General features: G+C 48.0%; 1 protein-coding gene and 1 pseudogene across 1 annotated transcript; both read left to right on the top strand.

Annotated features, from left to right (window-relative positions):
- Nucleotides 1-4,179: 4,179 nt before the first annotated feature.
- Nucleotides 4,180-7,785, top strand: LOC125540291 (disease resistance protein RGA5-like). Its single transcript, XM_048703899.1, has 2 exons — nt 4,180-4,982; nt 5,868-7,785. Exons 1-2 carry the CDS (start codon nt 4,180-4,182, stop codon nt 7,783-7,785), a joined length of 2,721 nt encoding a protein of 906 aa, XP_048559856.1.
- Nucleotides 7,786-19,483: 11,698 nt separating this feature from the next.
- On the top strand, nt 19,484-23,952 carry LOC125531992 (annotated as a pseudogene).
- Nucleotides 23,953-24,621: the final 669 nt, after the last annotated feature.

Raw genomic sequence — 24,621 nt, 5'->3', positions numbered from 1 at the left:
GATTCCACAGAAGGCACCGGCAGCGATGCGCACATTATACGTACAAGAGCCTGATTGATTCCGTGTCGTAGTAATACGACTCGTACGTTGCAGGCTTGATTTCCTCTGTCGGTGATGCGGAAGGCCATGATGCAGAGTTGTGCAGCGGATGCAATCACGGAGCGGCGACAGACAAGGACGACGGAGTTGCACAGCAGATTAGGCGACGATGGATGGGTGCACGCTAGTACTCCTTCCGTAAACTAATATAAGAGTGTTTAGATCATTACTTTAATGATTTAAATGCTCTTATATTAGTTTACAGAGGAAGTACACACCAGGGAGAACGCGTGCGCTTCGGTCGATGTGATGAGTAGTAGCGGAAGCTGATTTTCCCATGCATTGATGTGAAGATGAATCACGGAGGCGTGCAAACTTTTACTAATATTCCTCGATCCGTGCGGCCACAAACAACCAGTAAATCTTTCCAGATCAAGTGTACAGCTAGCCGCTGTTAATTCCGTCTTCCGTGCAGCCCGAGTAGACAAACATCACAACAATACAGGAGCACGTGGCCATGGAACCAGCAGGGGTCGATCGCCGTGGACGGACAGAGCGTCGCTGGCTGGCTACGGAGCAACAGAAGCGCCGCCCTCAGTCTGGATCGGTTCGGCGTACCCACAAAAATCAATCGCGCGCGAGTGATTCAGCGGATTAGCAGACCACGATACGGCGGAGTACGTAGCAGCGGATTTGGGTTAGCAGCGACCGGCGATGGCAAAACCTAGCCTCGATACCAATGTTGGGATCTGTGGGCTATGCGGTCTACCCTCTAATTCCTCTGCCTTTTTCGTGATGCCGCTCACAATGCATATTGAGGCTAGAGGATAGGGACCTATTTATAGACTCCACTTTCAGGCGCTTTATTATTTCACCTGTTTTCGGGAAGATCCGTACGACTCCTGAGCAATGTTACCAACCACGATTAAACATGTCAGTTTTTTTAGTCTAAATACACTAGTCCCTAGCACACATGTGTGAGTCATGTGCCATGATTAGATTGTAGTATATATGAGATCAACTTCCAATCTTAATCATGTGGGTCAACAGCCTGCAGAGCCGATCCTGCAAAACAAACCCAGCTCTTCCACCCTGTGATGTCCCGGGAAAAATACGTACGTACATATAAATTCCAGTAGAGTCGATCCCTATTAATTCCTCTATTGTATTCCATCACAGTCGTCCTCGGCATCTCGAGTATTACTTCCTCGAGTGAAATTCCGCATCAGTTATTCCCCGTCACAAACATTAATAATATGAATAATTCCATGTTGGTTTCAATAAATAATAATCATGTTGAATAAATGTTGAAAGCCACATAAATATCCAACATCAACCTTGCGAGACGCATCCACAACAACTTCATGTATGTGTGCGCAACCTCATGAGACGCTTTCACCGTAGGAAAATAAAATTTTCAATAAATATTGATTTGCCGAGAGCCATTCCTCGGGCACTTGGTAAAGCAGGGCGACCGTCAGAGCAATGTCAACCACTGCTGGTCTTGCCACGTGGCAACCCTTTGCCGAGTGCCGTGCACGGGCTCTCGGCATATGTGGGGGTTTGCGAGTGGAATAATTCTACACCTACGAACAGTTACGTGCAGTCTTACGTAACTTTCTTCACCCATTCTCTCCCCCTCCCTGATTTTCAGTGGGGGTGGGCCCCTCTTCCCCCCAACTTCCAATCACACAATGCCAAGTGGCTAATTACGTAAAACTGAACTTCCAATCACACAATGCGAGTGTCGGCCTTTTGCCGAGTGTGCTTTGCCGCTTCGTATCGGCATACGTGGGGGTTTGCCGTGCTGTCACTTTTGCCGAGAGTTGTGTTCAGCATACACATGTTTGCCGAGTGCCCGTGGTTTGGCTCTCGGCAAAGAGCTATATACCCGCTCTATACAAAAATTTCAGTAGTGAATGCAGCAACCATTAGTCTCATGTTGGTTTGGTTCTGTCTACTTTCTGGTTTGCTCGAGACTTGGCATCAGCGTATTGCGTACAGGTACACACCGCATTATAATCCATATTGAGTCGGTACCGATTAATTGGTTATTCAAACCTGGGACTTGTTCATATATATTGTCCAGTCTTGTGTGTGTGTTTCTATATGTGTACCTTGCTCTGTACTCTGTTCTTCATATGTGCCTCTCCTTTTTCATTTCTTGCTGTGAAGCCCCACATTGTTTTTGCTTCCAGAAGAGAGCAGTATGCAGTTAGTACTAGGACTAGAAACTCTTTTACTATTTGTATATGGCAGGTGAAGTTTGTCCAAATCTAGGACTAGGATGGAACTTGTTCATATAAGGAGTATACTGTTCATTCGGTCTTTGTGTATATGTGCGTTCCTGTCTGAAACTCATTTACTATTTGTATATGGAAGGTGAAGTTTGTGCAGCACCATGAACACAGTGATGTGTTATTTCTTCTTTTCTTTTCTTTTTGCTGAGAAAGGGATGGCCTTGAGAATCGGCAAGTATGGTTTTTCGTTGAGCCTGAGCCTGAAGCACTGTTTGAATTCTACCAACTGAAGGATAGAAAAAAAGAAACAATCTACCAACCGAGACTCTGAATTCCTGTTACACTGTATTTTACACTTGCTTGATCGGCAACCGTGGTGCTCGACTTACGGGATGACACGCGAGGCCGCCGGGTCGGTGAAGAAGCCGGCCAATCACGCCGGTGTTGGAGTAGAAAACCAAAAAATAGACGCTGATCAAAGCGACCGGCGAGAGAGCGAAAACCCGGATCAAAGGATCGGGAAAAAAGACTCTCTGGGGCAGCCGACCAACACGGCCGGCGGACGAACCCTAGGTACGGGCGGCGCAGCCCCCGGCGGCGGTCATGGAGGCCGACCGCCCCGGGGGCGGCGCACGGGTGCGGAAGCGGCGGCGGCTAGGGTTTAGGATCGACTTCCGATAGATACCATATTAGAAGGGAGAGAGAGGTTTGGTGGAATTTGATGGATATATTGCTTGAGCCTTGTGGGCATATATATAAGAGTACAATCATCTACTTGAAGTACAAGACAAGGCAGAACAAATCCTAGTCTATCTCGTCTTTTCTAATAAACATTATACTCAACAGGAGCTGCTGCATGCCCTGAGGCCTGAACTGCCTGGACCTCAGTGCAGTGGCAGCCTCCCAGTTAACTGACGGAACTGAATCGTGACGAGCTTAACACTTACAAAGCCATCAGTCGGAGGCGTTCCGTCCAGTCCTCCGATGCCTCCCGCCGTCGTATGCAAGGCCTGGCGCGTCGCCATCGGCGACCATCGCCTAGCCATATGAAGTTTCTGTTGGCGTTCGTCACACAACATTTCTTGTTGATCGATGATTAAATTCTGCAAAGCTGGCACGCCGGCATGTTTGCTGGTGTTTTATCTCGTGGCCTCGATCTTGTCAGCATAGGTTTGCCAGCTGATTAAAATTCACGCGGAGGCTGGCCAAGATCTTGTTTAATTAATCAATGGCTGGTTAGGCCCTTCCTAATGCTTCATCTTGTACATGTGCTAAGGTTGCCAACTAAAAAAAAAATCTAATGTGGCATATGCTAGTTAAGAAGAGAGAGAGTAGTATGGTGACTCAGAAAGAAACGACGCTAAGCACGTGTATATAGGTGGAAAGACAATTCCGAGTCTACAACTAATTAAATGCATGAAGCTTAGCACCCAAAAGCTTAGCACCTTTGCATTGGGGACTTGAGTCTTACCCCTCGCGCGTATCGCTGCCTCTTGTCCTGCAAGTATACATCCTATGCTAACATTAAGTAGTTAATTAGCTGCACAATTATCCTAAAAAAAGAAACTGCACAATTACAGATGCCCTAACGATCCATCCTAGGTGATTTTTGGTTCACGCGGTGTCTGGTAGCTACTGTACGTTGCGCTGTCTTGTTCGTACCGTTGCTTGGTTACATCTTTATATATTCTACTATTCTGTAGATTAACGTACACAATTGAACTTAATAAAGCACTTGCCAAGGCCGGCCCAATGAGTCGTAACGTTCCAACAGCTTAATGTCTTGGCGAGGATCTATAAACATGCTGCCTTCCTTCTGCCCTTTGCACCAATTCTGCATTCCTTCTACTCTTCACACCAACATCTAGCCAGTGAATCAATAGAGCACGCTAGCTAGGAAATGGCAGGCGGAATTGTGACCGTGGCTAGTGCAGTGATGAACCCCCTCATCGGCAAGCTCAACGCACTCATGGGCGTCGAGTACGAAAAGTTCAAAGGGGTCAGGAAGCATGCCTCGTTCCTAGAGAAGGAACTCAGCGCCATGAACGCTGCCCTCCAGAAACTCGAGCTCATGGATGACAAGCTCGATCCAACCATCAAGGACTGGGTGGATCATGTCAGGGATATGTCCTACGACATGGAGAATTGCATTGATGATTTCATGCACGATTTTCGCGCTGATGATGCCAAGGGAGGCCTTATAGAGAAGACTGCTCAATTCATCAAGAAGTTTCGACAACGTCTTCGGACAGTCGACTGGATGGAAGAGCTCAAGGATCTTGCCTTGGAGGCAAATTCTCGGCGCGAGAGGTATAAGATTGATGAGTGGAAGCCTGTCTCTGGTTCTGTGGCTGTTGACCCTCGGCTGCGAGCGGTCTACCAGGAGGCAGCTACTCTCGTGGGCATTGATGGTCCAAGGGAGAAAGTTGCTACTTTGTTGATGGATACTCAAAAGAAACTCAAGGTGGTGTCAATTGTGGGATTCGGCGGTCTTGGTAAAACTACACTTGCCAAACAAGTGTATGACAAGACTGGCTCTCAATTCGACATCAAGGCATTCTTTTCAGTTTCACAGAGGCCTGATATAGCTGAGCTACTTAACAATTTCCAATTGAAACTAGGGATGGATGACCCCGTTTCGTCTCGCGCTCGCAAGGTTAATGACATCATTGAAGAGCTAAGGCAACATTTGAAAGATAAGAGGTATTACTTACTGTCACTGGTCGTCACTTGCCTGAGATTTTCTGTTTAGTTTGAGCTGAGTAATTGGTTAACATATGTTTTGAACTGATGTTTGTCCTTGCAAGCTGCATATTTAGTTGTTTGGTTCTTTGTGTGCTTATGATAGAAATAGAACAATTAAAAGAAATTATGTAGAAGAAAATGCATCTTTATAAAAGTTAAGGGCACTAATGGTTTATTTTCCATCCAGTGTCATAATTTCTAGGTGTTAGAGACATGCGACCCCCATGTGCCTTTAGTGAGAAGAGATTTTTCAAAGGAAGTCTTATGAATGTATGTGTGACCCGTATGTGCTAAGCTGTTTTGAAGTAAAAATATATCCAAGGTTAAACATACCCTTCATGTATTTTATGGGAAAAACATAGTTAATCACTAGATTGATGTACGTGGGCAAATTGGCATATAGCTACTAATCATTTGAGATTTCCGATTTTTTTAGTTTATTGTGTTTTTATAAATATGAATATTTGTAAACAAATAACGCAACACGAATACAAACATACAACATACAGCTTAGTTGAAGTTCTGGTATATTTCACATGTAGTTCAAAAATTCCTAGAGTATATTGAAACACTTTTAATACTCCTCTAAGTCTTTATCAAAGAGAGTTCTTTTAAAAGAAAGGCTCTAGAATTCTCATGTGGTTCTTTTTTGCTAAATGATCACATGCTTTGCTATTTATTCCATTCATTATGACAATTCATAGTTTTTAAGAAAATACCCTATACCCCTTTGTCGAAAGGGTCTTTCTTATAACCTATTTTGTAAATTTTTGATGATTTCTTTCTATAATATAATCATATCATATTATAATGTAACTAACCTCTCTCCATACATTTAAAAAGGTACCTTATTGTTGTTGACGATGTGTGGGATGAATCAACATGGAAAACTATATTGTGTGCTTTTCCAGAAGATTGTAATGGAAGCAGAGTAATAGTTACAACACGAGTGGAAGGTGTGGCTAGAGCAGCCTATCATAATGACCGTGAGAGCATCTACAAATTGGAACCTCTTAGTGAAGAAAACTCAAGAAGGCTGTTATTAAATAGAGTATTTGGGTCTGTGCATGATTGTCCATCCGAACTTGAAGGCGTCATGGTTGAGATTTTGAAGAAGTGTCATGGATTGCCACTTGCAGTTATCACAATAGCTAGCCTATTAGCCGGTGAAGAAAGATCAACAAAGGGCTGGGAAAGTATTAGGGATTCTTTAGGTGCCCAATCTGCGACAAATCCTAACATGGAAGAGATGAAGAATATATTAAACCTTAGCTACATGCATCTTCCCGCTCATCTGCGGGCATGTTTTTTGTACCTTGGTATGTTTCCCGAGGACTTCGAAATCTTGACCGGTGATCTGGTTCGACAATGGATAGCTGAAGGTTTCATCAGTAGTTTGCATGCGCAAGATCTGGAGGATATTGGCAGAAGTTATTTGAATGAACTTATCAATAGAAACATGATTCAGCCTTCTGAAACAGAGGATAGGGAGGAGTGTTGCAAAGTACATGACATGATGCTCGATTTGATCCTAAGTAAGTGTGCTGAAGATAACTTTGTAAGTGTGGCGTACAATTATCAAGAGATGGCAAGACTAAATGGCTGTAAATATAAGGCTCGCCGATTATCTCTGAGGTCCACTGTTGGTGGTGGAGCAACAAATGGGCCAACTATTGATGTTGCCCTATCACAAGTTCGATCATTTACACTATTGGGGAACTCCATGTCTCCTCTTTCTTCGTTCAAGTATCTCCGGGTGTTCAGAATTGATGAAGGCCTTTCTAGGGGTGACGGGGAGACACTTGACCTCACCGCTATTAGCCAACTGTTTCAGCTGCGGTATTTGTATGTTCGGGGACAAGATTTTGTACAGCTCCCTGCTAAACTTCAAGCGCTTGTTTACTTAGAGACACTGGCCATAATTGATGCCGATATCAAGAGCATCCCCTCAGATATAGTACATTTGCCCCGCTTGTCCTTTCTTCAAATTTGCATGGAAGAAGTGTTGCCAGAATGGATTGGGGATATGACATCATTGCACACTCTGAGATTATCAAGGTACAGTTTCACCGATAAGGTCGGGGTGAATGTGATGAAGGGTTTTATTGGTCTCGGCAAGCTGACCAATCTAAGGAAAGTGCAGTTCCAAGTGGAGTGTATGAACAAGCTGGAACTTGAAGCTTTGGCCTGCTCCATTGGAAAGCTATGTAACCTGAAATATTTTAACTTATACGGGACAGGTACTGAAGTCAGTAACCAGATGGACTCATTATCCATTCGTTTCCAACATATGGAGGAATTTCACGGGACTCTATGGCGATTTCGGAGAGTTCCCATATGGATGAGTGGTCTCCATTGCCTTCGCATCCTCGAGTTGCGTGTGGAGGAGATTTCAACTGAGGAGGTTCATCTTCTTGGAAGGCTTCCGTCCCTCATGAAACTTGATTTGAGGCCATCGCATATCCCCAAAGAAAGAGCTATATTGGGCACAGGACTATTTCCGGTTCTGGAGTATTTTTTATTCGAATCTAGGGAAGACGTTATGTCATACCTGGGGTTCGAGGCGGGGGCCATGCCCAACATACAAACCCTCACTCTCGGTGTCGCGAAGTGGTGCGGCAGAGTACCCATTGGCATGGAGCACTTGTTACGCCTCCAGAAGATCAAACTGCTTCTGCTTAGCTCCGGTGATTCCATCATATCATCCACGCTCAGGCATGCCTTATCAGTGCACCCAAACCACCCTTCTGTTGAATATTAAATTAGTTTTTATTTATTTATTCCGTCGAAATACAGTTTGAATTTGTCAGATTATGTGACCAATCTAGTGTACCCTCGGTCAATTAGTGGCGGACATGCAGAGTTGGAAGCTAATTTGGCAGTTCGTAATGACGGTGGATTTATTTCCCGCTCGTAGCATATACTCCCTCCGTCCGAAAATACTTGTTATCAAAATGAATAAAAGAGGATGTATCTAGATGTATTTTAGTTTTAGATACATCCTTTTTTATCCATTTTGATGACAACTATTTTCGGACGGAGGAATACGTAGCCCTGCCAGAGAAGTCTCTCTTTTGCAAGATGTTGCAACGTATGCAGGCCCTCACGATTAAAGCGTTCGAAATCTCTTCGTATTTTTCTAGGGTAGCATCCTTCATCAGTGTGGAATGTTTTTCTTTCCTCTGTCTTCAGTACTGATTCTAAGCTATATTCAGCAGCATGGAATGGTTTGATATATATAGATGAGGAATCTCTCTCTATATATATATTGATGTTGTTGCCGGGGGATGACCTCCTTTTCGAAAAAATATATTGATGTTGTTGCGCTCACTCTGTTTGGACATTTTTGGCTGGATTGCTTTGTAAAGACTTGCTGCATGATCTTGTTGCATGCGATGTAGCATTAGTGCTATGCTCGATTGATTATGTTTGTGATGTATGCTGAACAAGGGAGCACATGCTCGATTTGCTGACACTACTGGGACTTGTTCATATATATAGTTCAGTCGAGAGAGCGCATGTGTGTATGTATATATATGTTACCTTGATCTATTCTGTCTTGTTCTTATATATGTGACTTGTGAGCAGTGAAAAAAATAGCGCACTATAGCGTCGCTAATAGCATATTTTAAGAGCCATGTTATTTTTATCATGGCACGCTATTTTTTCATTGTTTGTGAGTGCCATGTGGCTCTCTCTACTGGAACTTATGGAAATCACAACTGCGGCCGAGTAATTCTATCTCGACCCCGGGCTACCTCTGCCATTTTGGTCGGAGGACGGACATGTGGAAGTTCATCATGTGGCTCCACCGAGGAAGATGAGACGGACACTGCCAGTGCGAGGGCTTTAACACGGTGCCCTCAAGAAGGGTACAACTTCTGGTAGCCGCCACCGTCCGATCCGGGGATCAAGTTTTCACCCAGAGCATCACGAAAGGGGTCAGAACACCGTGATGGAGCCTGCAAGGAGAAAACGACATCCACGGACGCCGCCGCGGGCGGTCAACCCAGGAACCGGGCAAGTGGTGTACCCCGGTGCTCAAACCCCTCCGTCCCATTCTTGCTCCGCCAACCACCGACAACCATGCCGCCCGAGCGGCCGTGGTTGTCCGCCCGCACCCAAGCCGCGCGATCCGCCCATGATCATCACGCCTCCCACTACCAGGGCGCCGCCCTGCACCCAGACCACCCGTGACAACACCAAAGGAGGCGGCTTTGACCAGCTCAGCCAACCACAACCACCCCCGACACCACTAGCGACCACCCCACCTCAAACATCGCCAGATCTGCGACCAAAGAGCGCTAGGCCAGGGAATGGGGGACGAGGAGGAGCGAGGCACGACCACGACCGACACCCCCTGTGGTGGCGACGAGCAGCTCGACCTCGTCGGAGCACCCGTCCCTCCTATCGGCCTCCCCACCAGAAACACCCCTCTTTCGTCCTACCACAACCACTAGCCCGGACCGTCATGAAGCCACCAACAACCGCCCGTCCGTCGGAGAAGAGGAGCAGATTAGCCGCCACTGCAGCCTAGGATGGGCCCAAGGGAGACCCTCCCGTGCCGCTCGCAGACATCCAGACATCGGGGAGGAAGGACCCGACCGGACGCAGGAGCATGCAGCACCAAATCCCGCGAGATACCTAGAGCCCGCAGCTGCCGGCGCACCGCCATCTGATGCGCCCGACGCTGCAGCGCCGCCGCCCCCGCACAAGGCCAGCGCCTGTGCCCGATCCAGCTGTCCCGCGCCATCCCACCATGGAAGGGCGTGGGGGAGAGGAGAGCCCCGCCGCCGCCAATGCCGGCCGGCGACGGGGGAGGAGGGATGGGGAGGGGAAGGAGGTTGAGTGGTGACGATGGTTTCCCCCCGGGCCGCGTGACTTGGGAGGAGGGAGCCCCCAAGAGCTAATAAATGGGAGATGCCTGGCGGAGCTACAACAAGGCTCAATGGGCCGTGGCCCGCCCATGGTTAAGCTACTTTTTTATAAAGCCTAGCGCACAATGCTACGCTGACCTATACCGATCTGCAAAGCAGGAACGCAGCAGCCTGATACCTTTACTCTTTACCTAATAATAATAAAGGGGCTATTGCTTCTTACCACCGTAATTTCGTCCGTTTTTTGTCTCTCCGTCGTACCCATATTATTTTCTACCGAGGTGGTACTATTCATGTGATCACGTGGCTTGCCATCCACGACTATTCCTTTGGAGCGATGCGACTCGAACGGAGCCTGCCTTGAGGGAAAGGCGCACGCTCGAACGAAGCCTACCTGAGGGAAAGGCGCATGCAGCTTGGGATGTGGCCCAACTAAGCTAGCCCACATAAAAGGCCTGGCAAAAATATAGATGTTACTTGGAATTGAACTCACGACCTCACACCTTCGCCTACCTATTGTCCACACCAACCGAGCTGGCTTGGTGCTTTGCTAAGAAGAAAAGTTTGTTTCACCTATTATTAGTCCCACATGGCGTCCTTAAATCCAATCCTACTAATTTATATAGGCCTTTCAATGTCCTGGTTATCAAGGAGTTGTCTCGGAATCAATAAGCAAAGGCTGAGATAAGGAAGCAAAGGAAGGAAGTCATACATGCACGTTGGGCCTTGAGGGAGATTAATGGAAACAAGGAAGTGTTGTTAGAGTTGTGTCGAATATTATTGTACAAGGTAGGTTACGGTTGGATTTGTGCCGGCGCCCGGGCGGCCGGGGTGCGGTATTGTAGTGGTATCAAGGGGAGGAGCGCCCGTAGTCATATGCCCTGGGGATATAGCCATATCGGTGAACCTCGTTAACAAATCTCGGTGTCGTGCTTGTGTGATTGCTTGGTCCTCGGTAGATCGACGGAGCGCCTCGAATTTATTCTAATAAGTGGTATCAGAGCAAGGTTCGATCTGGGGTTGCGGTTATTGATCTAGAGAAGGAGCAGAATTCATCGAATCGGCAGCGGGAGTTCTGTTGTGTCAAAGGCAATCGGAGACGGCGTAGGTTGTGTGGTAATAATAAATTTGTTATTCATATTTCCTTATATCACGATAAATGTTTATTATTCATGCTAGAATTGTATTAAACGGAAACTTGATACATGTGTGAATACATAGACAAAACAAAGTGTCCCTAGTATGCCTCTACTAGAGTAGCTCCTTAATCAAAGATGGTTAAGTTTCCTGACCATAGACATGTGTTGTCATTTGATGAACTAGATCACATCATTAGGAGAATAATGTGATGGACAAGACTCATCCATTATCTTAGCATAATGATCGTTAAGTTTTATTGCTATTGCTTTCTTCATGACCTATACATATTCCTCTGACCATGAGATTATGCAACTCCCGAATACCGGAGGAACACCTTGTGTGCTATCAAACGTCACAACGTAACTGGGTGATTATAAAAATGCTCTACAGGTGTCTCCAAAGGTGTTTGTTGGGTTGGCATAGATCGACATTAGGATTTGTCACTCCGAGTATCAGAGAGGTATCTCTGGGCCCTCTCGGTAATGCACATCACTATAAGCCTTGCAAGCAATGTGACTAATGAGTTAGTTACGGGATGATGCATTACGGAACGAATAAAGAGACTTGCCGGTAACGAGATTGAACTAGGTATGAGGATACCGACGATTGAATCTCAGACAAGTAACATACCGGTGACAAAGGGAATAACGTATGTTGTTATTGCAGTTTGACCGATAAAGATCTTCGTAGAATATGTAGGAACCAATATGAGCATCCAAAGTCCGCTATTGGTTATTGATCAGAGATGTGTCTCGGTCATGTCTACATAGTTCTCGAACCCGTAGGGTCCGCACGCTTAACGTTCGATGAAGATTTGTATTATGAGTTATGTGTTTTGGTGACCGAAGATTATTCGGAGTCCCGGATGAGATCACGGACATGACGAGGAGTCTCGAAATAGTCGAGAGGTAAAGATTGATATATTGGACGAAGGTATTCGGACACCGGATGGCAGGGGATCGACTTGCTATCTGATACCATGTAAGTTAGGAAGAATGGGATTGCATGCACTGATAATTTCATTGATCATACACGGGGCACATATATAGGTACAAGGGGTGCACCTGATGTCTTGTCTCCCAAGCTACGTACAAGTTATAGAGGTGGAGAGAGACGTGACAGGTGCAAAATATACAACCCAGACCTATATACGCACACACAGAGAATACATGTTCAACAATACTATATCTAGCCAAACTAAGATGAAACTGAAAAATTGATGCATGGAAACAACAAATATATTACATAGCGCATGCACTTCATCACCCAACAGCCGCCACCATTCCACGTCTGTCATGCTTTCAGCCCGCTTACATGCCCCACAATCTTCAGAGATTCCACTGCTAGAAGTAATCCCCGCTTTATTACAGACCAAAATGTCACATGTTGAAAGAAAACAAAGCAACTAACAAGACTTAGATTTCCTTGCTTGACGTGACGTATGGCTCACGTCCCAGGCAGTGGAAATCAACCGAAGTGACAGCAAACAAAATAAATAATACGTCCCCTGAAACCTCGGTATGGCCTCCAACAGCTACGAGAACTGAATTCATAATTAAAAGTTTTTCCTCAAACCTATCATCGGCGCGGTGTTGGATTTCAGCTAATGTTGTGCAACAATCATTGTTTTTTTTGTGGGTGTGCAACATTCATTGTTGCTGCGATTCTGAAAACCACATATTTCTTGCAAACGTTGAACCTGTTCTGCAGCCCTTGAGATGATGCTAGTATTCTGAAAATAGAATCAGCTCCAGTTTCTGACAATCACAAGGCCTGCCTATAGAATCTGTGGAAGTAAAAAATAAAGCATGCTATGTGTACTTTGCGTTTCTTGGTACACAAATACATTTTCTTTAGATATATAAAAAGTGAGCAATTACATTGAACAGTGTAAAAAAGAAATGAATCTTATCCATCACGTACAACATATTTAGTTACACATATGTATAAAACAGCCAACTCTTTTAGTCACCAATGTTTTCCTGTAAACCTTCCTTGGATAGTACAACAGGTACTCTTTTGACATTCTAATCTTCGGAAGATCAACATGACATTCATTTGGTTATTTTCTTTTGCCGAAGCTTCTCTATGGACGAGGATGTTGCTAGGCGACTCGGGCTTTGGCGATTTGGGCGACGCGGGCCTCCCGCCGCCGCCGCCGCCTCCAGTCTGCCTCGCCAGCGACTCCTCCCTGCCCGACCGTCGCTGTTGTCCTCGCCTGTGCCTCCCGCGCTGTCGTCGCCGGTCGCTGCCGCCCCTCCCCCGGTCAGCCTCGAGCCCTCCCGCTTCCGTTGGTCGGACATGGCTGATGACGAGGAATCCTCCCTCGATGGCGACCGCGCTGGTGCTCACCCCCTCCCATGCCCTTGGTCTCGCCACACCACCATGTACTGCCCGTGGGAGCGCCGGGGCCTCTGGCCCGCGGCTGTCGCCGCACACCCGACCGACGAGCGCCGCTCGTCTGTCCGTGGCCCAAGGCTCGGCCTAGCGGAGGGGTCATGGTAGACGCAGCCGGTCCTGGGGCGTCGCCGGTCGATCTAAGCTGGGCGCGGCCCGCTCATCCTGGCGCGCCCCGGCGTCCTCGCTGGTCCCTCCTCCTCCGCCTTCCAGGCCGCCGGCCCCCGTCGGCGTGATCGCTCCGGCGCCCCTCTCCCGCAGGTCTCTGTTCAGGCCATTCATTGCGGCCTTTGGCACTTCGGCTCTCTGATTCCGGGCGGCCCTTCCTCCCTGGCGACTCTGTCCCACCCTGCTTGGCGCTCCTGACCCGACGACGGCAGCTGTTCGTCGAGGGGAAACCCTCCGAGCTGGCGCTACCCCCCGCTCGCTGCCCCCTGCGCTGGAAGGCCAGGGCCTGTTGGGCCGCGACCCATCTCCGGCCTGCCCCCGCCCCCCTCGCTGGTGGGTTGGGCCTGGTGGGCCGACCCTCCCCCTGCCCCCCTATGCCCTAGGCCCAGCGCGCAAGCGAAATGGATTTGGCCTCCTGGTGGCTTCCCGTTCCCCCACTCCCCCCGCAGCCGCATCTCCCTCCTCGTCGCCTCGGCTGTCCACTACTACTCGCCCATCTGCCGCCACCGTCCCTCCTCCTGCCGATCTCCCGCCCCTTCTTCCCTCCCCGGCCATGGCCCGGGAGTGGGAGGACAGAGAGGCCCACCACAAGCGACGCTTTGACGACCGGCGGGACCCTCCCCGTCCCCTCCCCCAATGCTCTCCGTCGGGAGGACGACATCCGCCGTGAGCTACGGGATCGGGATGGGCATCGGGACGACCGCCGCTCCCTTGGTCGCTCTGATCTCCGTGGGGCTTCCCGCTCTCCCCCTCCCACGTCCGGGGAATGGCGGACGGCGTGTCGCTGTTCCCCTTCTCCCGCTCATCGCCGGGGCCGCAGCCCATCTCCGCTCCGCTCCTCCCGCTCTTCCCTTCCTCGCCCCTGGCTCCTTCGGTTGCCGTGCCGCCTCGGAAGTACGTCCCTTCCCACGCCTCGGCTGCTACTTTGCAAGCCGGCGCTGTTGCCGGGGCCGGCCAGGTCAAAGGCCGCTAGGGGCAGGGGCGCAAGAAGAAGCGTCGCCTGGGCCGGGCTCCCGTCTCCCAGGCCGTGGCTGCCTCGGGTTCCGCCGGTGCTTCGGGGCCCGTCTTCGGCCTTCCCTCGCCGCCTTTCTTCAACTGTGGGGAGGTCGGCCATGTTGAAGTCAACTGCTCCAACCCGTCGTGCTGCTACATATGCAAGGATCCGGGCCACCCCGCCCTTCTTTACCTAGACAGGCCATTGACCGACGAGCTTCAGATGTACGGGCATGGGATCGAGGGGTTGGGTTTCTTCCATATTGAGCTTCCCGACGTTGCTCCACCCACCCCCTCCCTCCAGGCGATTGTGACGGTGGTAGATGGTGTGGCCTCGCCCGAGATGATCGAGGCCGAGCTCAACCAGCTATACCACCGTCAGTGGGACTAGCAGGTCACCCCGACCTCCGGGACCTAGTTCTTCGTGATCTTTCCCGACGCTCTCAGCCACGGCTACACTACACGCAGTGATCAAATCACCCTTGCCCTCAACAAGATCGTCGTCGACATCTCCGAGCCGATTCTGGACGCAAAGGCGGTGGTTGTCCTTGACACGGCTAGGATCCTCATCGCCGGTCTCCCGGACGTTGCGAGATCTGAGCACGTCATCCGCCAGATGTCTCAGATCCTCGGCAAGGTGGTGGTTGTGGACGAGCTCTCCCTCCGTAAAGAGGAGGTCCGGGTCAAGGTCAAGTGGCTGGACTCCACCAAGCTCCGTGCTACCGTCCGGGTGTTCTTCAACGACCAGGGCTTCGATCTCAGGATTGCACCTGAGCCCCCCAACCACGTGGGACGTCCTCTCTTCTCGAACGACGGCCACCCCGGTGGTAACCCCGGTGCCGGTGGGGACTACCATGGCCGCCACCACCACCGCTCCGCCCATACGGATGATGAGGCGTCTGACGACAGCCGCTCCCGGTCCCCGTTGCCCGACCCTCAGGCGCCTTACTCGGGTCGTGGGGGTCGGCAAGTCGGGCTGGCTCCCTCGGCCCCGCTGGTGGCCTCCCTCGCGCTCTCTGCGGGCTCCCTGGCCGGGCCGTCTGTCGAGAGTGACACGTCCAGCATCGGGATGGCGTTCATCCCCGCCTCCTCCCCGCGCTCCCCGACTAGCCCACCTGCGGCTCCTGCTTCGGCCACCCCGATGACCTTGCCCCCCCGTTCCTCCCCTTTGTCGCGGGGCCTGAGGCCGTGGTCGCCCTGCAGCCAGCCCCGATGCCGGTTGTGGTTCCCCTCGCGGCCGTCATGCCGCCCCCGCCGTGGACTCCCTCCGTCCCCTCCGCTGGGGTGATCCCGGACCCCCCCCCCCCCCCCCCCCCCCCCGCCCCCCCCCCCCCCCCCCCCCCGCCGCCCCTGACGACGCTCCGTCGTCCGCGCCTCTGCTCCTCGGCTATGCCGGGATGGAGCCCGGCCGGCCTCCCCATCAGCTCCGGATGCGGGCGTGGAGACGAGGGTGAGCACTCCAGTGGCCGACCACCCTCCCCCCACGGACCGCAGCCTACTCCCTGTGTGGCTGGTCGACCTCCTCCCCGGTGACGGCCTCCCACTGCAGCGATTGGCTCGACGCTGCCCGGCCAGACAGTAGCCCAGCTTTGCCCATCCCTAAGCGGGCGGAGCTCCGGGCCGCAGCTCAGAATCTAGAGCCAGCTTTGGCGGCCACTTAGCCGCCCCCAGGACCGTGACGCCATCTCTGCCTTCATCGCTGACCTTTGCTCGTTGGTTGTCTGCTTGTCGCCGCCGCCTCCTCCTCCCCCCCCCCCCCCCCCCCCCCCCCCCGAGCCAGATTAGGGAACGGGAGAGTTCTCCGGCCTCTTTTTTATTTTTTTTATTTTTCTTTGGGCTTGTTGAGCTGTGCCCTCAGCGAAACCTCTTGTACTTCTTGTTGTGAGACTTGGGTGTGTGTGGTGTGAACCTTTGTGTACTCGGTGCTTTGTGGCGGTTTGCTTTATTTATAAAGCGGGCCGAAAGCCTTTTTCGGTGAAGCTTCTCTATGACCTCGTCTGATGTGTGATTTGGCGAGGAAGCGTGGGTAGCCAAGCAGAAAACAATGACGACCTGTCATGGCGTGGACACCACGGCACTTCCACTCGCAGAATAAGAACGAGCAAGGCGGTCCTGACTTTGATGAGATCATGGACAAGCCTTGCGACTGCTGGAATATTAGGAAAATTCATGATTAATTTTATTAAATAATTCATGACTAATTAGCATGTAAAGCTCTAGCATACTAGATGACCGAAACAACACCATCACACATGCAACATCTATCATAATTAGAGACAAGAGAAGATCACGGTGCATGTACTGATCGTTCCTGGATGAAGTAGTTGTGGCTGTTGTAGGGCGGCGATGTTATTGATGATGATGTTGGTGGTGACGACGGCGCATAGCAGCGCCAAAACTTGGTGGAAGACGTCCTGTCTTGACGATTTTGAGCAGTCGCGCGGAGCGCTTCCCAAAAACCATATTCGCCCTCCCCTGGTGCAGGATCACAAGGGTGAGATATTTCTGAGACCTGCTCTCCCTTTCGTCAGTGCACATCCGTGTTCGGGATGGAGTGGACTACGGTGGCGACGCAAGTGCGACAGGAGGACCAAGTTGTGCCCCTGCAAGGCAACAGACCATTCACGCGCATGTCACATGCACGCGCCATCGTAGGTCGAGCCAGACCAGACGCTTCAAGCACCACGGAAACTCCATGGCACCCACTCGCCTACTATGATGGGCCAGCCCATGTAGATTTGGCATTTTATTTCCCCATGGTTCGCTAGATAGCATTTGAAAAGAAAAATATAAACGAAAACAAACTCAAAAAAGGGGAAAATGTGAATTGAAAAAATTTCACAGATTTTTTAAAAAGTTCATAAATTTGAAAAAAAGTTCATTGATTTTAAAAAGTTCATGAATTTTTTAAAAAAAGTTCATCAAATTTGAAAACATTTTGTTGAATTTTAAAAAGTTATCAAATTTTAGAAAAAGATCATTGATTTTTTATAAAATTTCACGAAATTTCTAAAAAATTCATCGTATTTAAAAAAAATTAACTGAAAAATTTCATTGGTTTGAAAAAAAGTCCGTCGATTTTGAGAAAAATGCATCAAAATTGAAAAAAGTTTATCAACTTGAGAAAATTGTGCATTTTAAAAAAAAGTAAAGAAAAAGGGAAATAATAAGAAAGAAAAGAAACATAAATAAACAAAAGAAATAAACAAGTCCAAAAAAACACAACAAAAAAAGAAAAACCCGGCTATGGAAAGTATAATACAAAAAAAGGAGATATATTATCACAAGATGTGGTCTGTGTGGTTGGTTAGTGCACATTTTTTTAGTCATCCTGAAGACATTTTGTGCGGCATCATGCTGATATAACCAGTTGATGTGGTAGTATGCTAAGTTTGTAATGCATTGTACGCTAGACTTTGCATTGGTTTGCATTGCTGAAGAAAAGTTCAGACTTTGGCGGGTGTTAAGTTACCGAAAGGCAAAAATAGTGTTTCATGCCAGTCAGTTATGAAAATTCAACTGCAATTGAACATGGCAGTTCTAATTCAGTTTATGAGGAAATATGACTGTTGTGTTTCTGACTTATCTGACTTGATAAGTAGTATTTGATTTGTTGGTGAAAAGCTTCTTATTAGCACTAACATTTAGTGTACCCATGTGATTAACTTCTGATGTAGTAGCAGCTTGGTTGGGGTTAATTATGTATACATGATACACAACAACTGCAGATGTGTGTGATGGAAGTAATTTCAAGAACTGGGACTTGATCAAATTGGGCAGCCTTGTGTCTATGTTAATTGATCTCTCTAAGACTGAAGTGTGCAGGTGTACATACATGATATATCAGCCTGAAGCTGAAGGTACAATAGATCCACGACGCCGGTATCTCACTTAACTCGGAGGTATAACTAGCATAGAATAGATCCGCGACGCCGGTATCTCGACACTGTTGTTAGAACCCTAGTTGAGAATTTGAGTGGAGGCATAGGTTTGCTTGCGCAAGAAGTAAAATATTTATAAAGCGCAAATAATATGGCCGAACCAAAGACCAATGCAGGATCAAGAGCAGAAAATAGCTAAGCCAAGGAAGGAACCATGGGACCTACCGTACATCTTTCTCAAGAAAAAATAAATTATGGTACACCCGTGGTTTTAAATTTCACTTTCAGAAATATTTCAGCACCTACTGATATTACTAAATTTCAGGGAACTAGGTTTGTAGTTCAGCAAACTTTCACTTAAAATTCGAAAGAGTATTTAAAATAAAAATAAAAATATTTGAATTCTTATGCACAACTGAAATGACTGAAGTTAAAGAAAGGTTAATATTTTGGTGTCTACATGAAAGACGGTGGAATCTCAGTGAAAGGGAGTACACCGCAGTAACTTTTTTTTAGCAAGGTATACACTGCAGTATGTGCTTACGTGATTTTATTTAGTTGACTTACGTTTTTTTTAGGTGAACTAGAGATTTATTCAACGTTCAAAGCCGAAGCAATACAAGCAATGTCTGGTAGAATCCCTAGCCACAACCGGCGACCTGGAGGGAAAGCTGAAGCCGCCTTGGCAATGGCGTGTGCTTCAAGGTTTGCTTCCCTACACTCATAACGAAAACTAACTTTTACAAACTCATTCATCGATGCCCTAACTTCATCTATGACTAGTGCATAAGATGATAGCGTTCTTCCATTGATGTCGGATACCACCTGCATGCAATCAGATGCTACTACCGCATGTGAGATATGAAGATCGCTTGCCAGAGCTAGTTGACTTACGTGATTTTATTTGTAGTTCATTTTAGTTCGTGGGCTGGGCTGGGTCGTGCGTTACGTGTGGTTGTGGGCTGGCCTGGTTCGCGGGGGCATATCTGTCTAAGTCGTCGTCGTCAACCTCTGAACAGTCCCGGGCCGCTTCGCCGGTCGTCGCGTGAGTCGTTGAGCTCTGCACAGAAATACTCCCGTGTCCTCACTCACTTCCAGCACTCCCCACTCTTCTAGGGTTCCGCCGCTACCGCCGCACCTCCTTGCTCCGTTGCTCGTCGCTACTCCCGTCGCCGGTGCCACTCGCACGAGCCGCCGGTGCATCCGCACTCCCAGCCGGTGCCAGATCCGCCTCCTCCCCTGGACGGATCCGGCGCACCTACCTCCTCATCTCGCTCGCCTCCGCCTAATCCCCGTCCGCCTCCTCTCCTTCATCCGTGAGGTGCCTTCCCCAACCTCCCGACCTGTTTCCTCCACCACATCGATCAGGTAACACATCGACCACAGCCTGCATCTATCTATCTCTTAATTTACACCAACTAACTCTTGCTTCACACAGACAGAGCACCCGGATCTGTGTCCTCCCCGCCGCATTCCTTCTCCCCCGGCTCGCTGTCTTGCAATCTCCGACCTCCCTGTCTCCTTCCTTCACCACATCAGGTAAGATGCCCCTCGCCACTGCAGAGGATCCCAACCCCTCGCCACCAGTTAATTTTTTCATCTCTTTATTTATGGCACCAACTAACCTCTGCTTCACTCTGTCTGTAGCCAGTCAGCCGCCGAGCCAAGAGAGCAGTCGAGATGACCGGAGGAATCGTGACCGTGGCGAGCGGGGTGATGAACCCCCTCATCGGCAAGCTCACCACACTCATGGGCGACGAGTACAAGAAGTTCAAAGGGGTCAGGAAGCAGGCCTCATTCCTCGAGAAGGAACTCAGCGCCATGAACGCTGCCCTTCAGAAGCTCGAGCTCATTGATGAGATTGATCCAACCGTCAAGGATTGGAGGGACCATGTTAGGGAGATGTCGTATGACATGGAGAATTGTATCGATGACTTCATGCGACAATCTCGAGCCGACGATGCCAAGGGGGGCTTCATCAAGAAGACTGCTCGACGCATCAAGAAGATGCGAGAGCGTCTTCGGATAGCCGACCGGATGGAAGAGCTCAAGACTCTTGCCTTGGAGGCAAATGCTCGGCGCCAAAGGTATAATATTGATGATTGGAAGCCCACCACCAGCACCGTGGCTTTTGACCCACGAGTGCGAGCGGTGTACCAGGAGGCTGATACTCTCGTGGGCATTGATGGCCCAAGGGAGGAGGTTGCCACTATTTTGATGGATGCTCAAAAGAAACTCAAGGTGGTGTCGATTGTGGGCTTCGGTGGTCTTGGTAAAACTACACTTGCCAAGCAGGTGTATGACAAGATTGGCTCGCTGTTCGACTGCAAAGCATTCTTTTCAGTTTCGCAGAGGCCTGATATGACTGAGCTGCTCAACAATTTCCAGTGGAAACTAGGGATGAGGGATCCCGATACATCTCGCACTCGCAAGGTTGACGACATCATTGAAGAGCTAAGGCAACATCTGAAAGAGAAGAGGTATTATTTGCACACGCTACTCGTGTTAGATTTGAGCTGAATAATCGGATAGTATATATTTGGTATTGATTTTTATGCATCCAAGATCCATGCTTGATGGTTGCCTCTTTATGTTTTTGTGATAGAGAAATAGAGAGGAAAATGCAAAAAGATACATTTTTAGAAAAGACATATTGGAGTATTGATATATCCATCCGGTGTCATAAATGCTAGGGTATTAGAAACATGTTGCTCCCATCTACCTTTCTTGAAAAGAGTTTTTTTTTATTTTTGAAGAGAGGGTCTGTAATGCCCTCATGAGTCATGACCCATATGTGCTAAACAAGTTTGAAGTTTTAATGCATTATTCACGTTTAGGGTTAAACAACCACTTCATACCTTTTTGTGTGAAAATAGTTAATCTGAAGATCGATTTATGCATGCGAGATTTGTGACTGTTTTTATCTTTCTGTTTCGTGTATTTGTGATACACATGGACACTATACATAAACTATTTGGCAGAAATACAATCATTAGAATTATCGATGTAAGTTTTGGTAAAAAAAATTACAGTGTGTAAAATTTGCTAGGGTATAGTGGAAACCTTTCGGTACTCATCCATGCCTTTAATAAAGAGTTCTTTTGAAAGAAACATTCTGGAATGCCTATGCAATCCTTATGTGCTAAATGGTCATATGCTTTTGGTGTTATTTTTCCATTCATTATGATAATTCGTAGCTTCTTTGAGAAGTTCCTATATCATTTTTGTGTAAAGAGTATTTGCTCGAACCTTTTTTTCCAGTATGTTGATAATTTCGTCCATAATTTAATTATGTTCAACTATAATGTAATTAACCTCTGCAAATATTTGAATAGGTACCTGATTGTTGTCGATGATGTGTGGGATCAACCAACATGGAATACTATTAAGTGTGCTTTTCCAGAAGATATTAATGGAAGTAGAGTGGTAGTTACAACACGAGTGGAAGATGTGGCTGCAGCAGCCTGTCAGAATGACGGTGAGGGCATCTACAAAATGAAACCTCTCAGTGAGCAAAACTCAAGAATGTTATTGTTGAATAGAGTATTTGGGTCCAAAAATGATTGTCTACCCCAACTGAAAGAAGTTATGGCTGAGATTTTGAACAAGTGTCATGGATTGCCACTTGCAGTTATCACAATAGCTAGCCTATTAGCCAATAAAGAAACGTCAAGGAAGGGTTGGGAGAGCATAAGGGATTCTTTGGGTACCCAGCTAGCCACAAATCCCACCTTGGAAGAGATGAAGAGTATATTAAACTTGAGCTACATGCATCTTCCTGCCCATCTGCGGGCATGCTTTTTGTACTTTGGTATGTATCCCGAGGACCGCGAAATCGGGAGGGACGATCTGGTTCGGCAATGGATAGCTGAAGGCCTTGTCAGTAATTTGGATGGGCATGACCTAGAAGATGTTGGGAGGAGTTATTTCAATGAGCTTATTAACAGAAGTATGATTCAGCCTGTTATGATATGCAATGAAGAGGTGGTGTCATGCAGAGTACATGACATGATGCTTGATTTGATCCTAAGCAGGTGTGATGAAGATAACTTTGTAAGTGTGGGGTACAATTATAATGACATGGCAAGATTGCATTGCAATAAATACAAGGTTCGCCGGTTATCTCTGAGTTCTGTGGCTAGTCGTGGAGCAACATATGCCCCAACTATTGATATCTGCCTATCACAAGTTCGATCATTTACACTTTTCTGGACCCGCCTGCCTTCTCTTTTGTTGTTCAAGTATCTCCGGGTGTTGAGAATAGAAGAAAAAAGCCAAGGTCAGGAGACCACACTTGACCTCACTGCTATTGGTCAATTATTTCTGTTGAGGTATTTGCATGTTACAGTGTCATGTTACGTACAACTCCCTGCTAAATTTGAAGGGCTTGTTTACTTGGAGACATTGGACATGCCTCGTGCCCAGCTCAAGAGCACCCCCTCAGATATAGCCCAATTGCCTCAGTTGTCATATCTTGATATTCGGATGGAAAAATTCATGTGTGAATGTATTGGGAATATGAAATCACTGCGCTCTGGTAATAGATGGTGATGGGTTGTCCATGAAGGAAGTGAACTCAGTGAAGGTTATTATGGGTCTCGGAGAGCTGACCAATCTAAGGAAACTGCAGATCGGAGTGAATGGTTGGGAAAAGCCAGAACGTGATGCTTTCGCCAGCTCCCTTGGAAAGCTCCGTAACCTCAAATGTCTCAAATTCACTAGTGGCTATACTATGAAGATAACGAGCTGGCCTCATTATCCAATCCTTTTCCGCATCTCGAGGAATTTATCAGCGCCCCTAGATGGATATTCTGTAGAGTTCCTGTATGGATGGGTGGTCTAAATTGCCTTCGCATCCTGGAGCTGCGTGTGATGGAGGCGTCAACCCAGGATGTCAATCTTCTTGGAGAGCTTCCGTCCCTCGTAGTACTCTGGCTCATGGCGTTAAATATCCCAAAAGAAAGAGTTAGATTGGGCACGGGACTGTTCCCGGTTCTGAAGAGCCTCACATTTTCTGCTATGGAAGGTGTTGGGGCTTACCTAGGGTTCAAGGCGGGGGCCATGCCCAACCTACGAGACCTCAAAATCTCCACATGGGGGGAACGCGCTGTACCAGTTGGCCTGGAGCACCTGTTACGCCTTGAGAAGATTGTTCTGGATGGGGCTCGCACCGGTGATGCCATAGTGTCTGCGTTCAGGGATGCTTTATCAGCACACCCAAATCATCCTTTCGTTCGCACCGCATTTTAGTTGATTTCTGGTGTCGAAATGCAGTTTGTATTTGTCATTCTGTTTTACCAGCGGTGAGTTGCTCAGCAGGCCTTTCAGTTAGTGATGGGCATGCGGACTAATTTGGTACCATGTAATGTAATGTTATCTACCTCTGCATATTAATTTCCGCATGCATCGTGAGGGTTACACCGAACTGAACTTTTCCTATGATTTCAGTAGTGGAATGTGGTTGATTTGATATATTGTGTGATGACTGGATTGTGTGTTACTACTGATGACACTCTGTTGAGTTCACAGTGATTAGAACACATGATTGTGGAAATGAAACTGTCAATCAGCTTGGAAGGTCATGAAGAACTAATGGTAGCAGTAAAACTCCATGTCATCTCATGTTTGCTTAGCTACGCAACGAACAGTTTTAGATAATTAGTTGTTTGCAAAGGTCGTTAAGAATTTTCTTCTGTGAGTTCAGTAATGTGATGTCTACCGGAATAGTTCAGATCCAGTGGTTTCAGATACAAGGATTCAGGGTTGTACAGGGAGGAAGCAGGGGAAAGTTTTCTCTTGTTGCCAACGCTACCCACTCTCCACTCACTCTTTACATTGGCTCAGTGCTGAACACCTGAGCACAACAAGTCAAAGAGCAGCACGTCAGCCCGCTGGGCCCGTCTTGTCATTTACATGGGTGTTCACCTGTGCATGCTTGATCAAGTCATGCTCTTGTGCCGTCTTGTCGCCCTTGGCCATGACATACTACATGACGTGGTTTCAACCTCCTTTTCAAACAAATAAAAACATGAGCTGGTTGCAGTTTGAGTCTGACCGCCACCTCCAATTGGAGCGTCATCAATGTCGACGACGCCTGCCATTTCCATAGGTACAATTTTTTCAAAAAAGAAGAAAGGGAAA

This window comes from Triticum urartu, chromosome 1 (assembly GCF_003073215.2).
Source record: "Triticum urartu cultivar G1812 chromosome 1, Tu2.1, whole genome shotgun sequence".
In the NCBI taxonomy this organism is placed as follows: domain Eukaryota; kingdom Viridiplantae; phylum Streptophyta; class Magnoliopsida; order Poales; family Poaceae; genus Triticum; species Triticum urartu.
This window is presented reverse-complemented; position numbering and strand designations above follow the sequence as displayed.

Excerpts from the sequence above, each read along its gene's own strand:
- LOC125540291 (XM_048703899.1), top strand. The coding sequence starts at position 4,180 with ATGGCAGGCGGAATTGTGACCGTGGCTAGTGCAGTGATGAACCCCCTC. Across the intron at positions 4,983-5,867 it reads CAACATTTGAAAGATAAGAG|GTACCTTATTGTTGTTGACG; the intron begins GTATTACTTACT and ends ACATTTAAAAAG.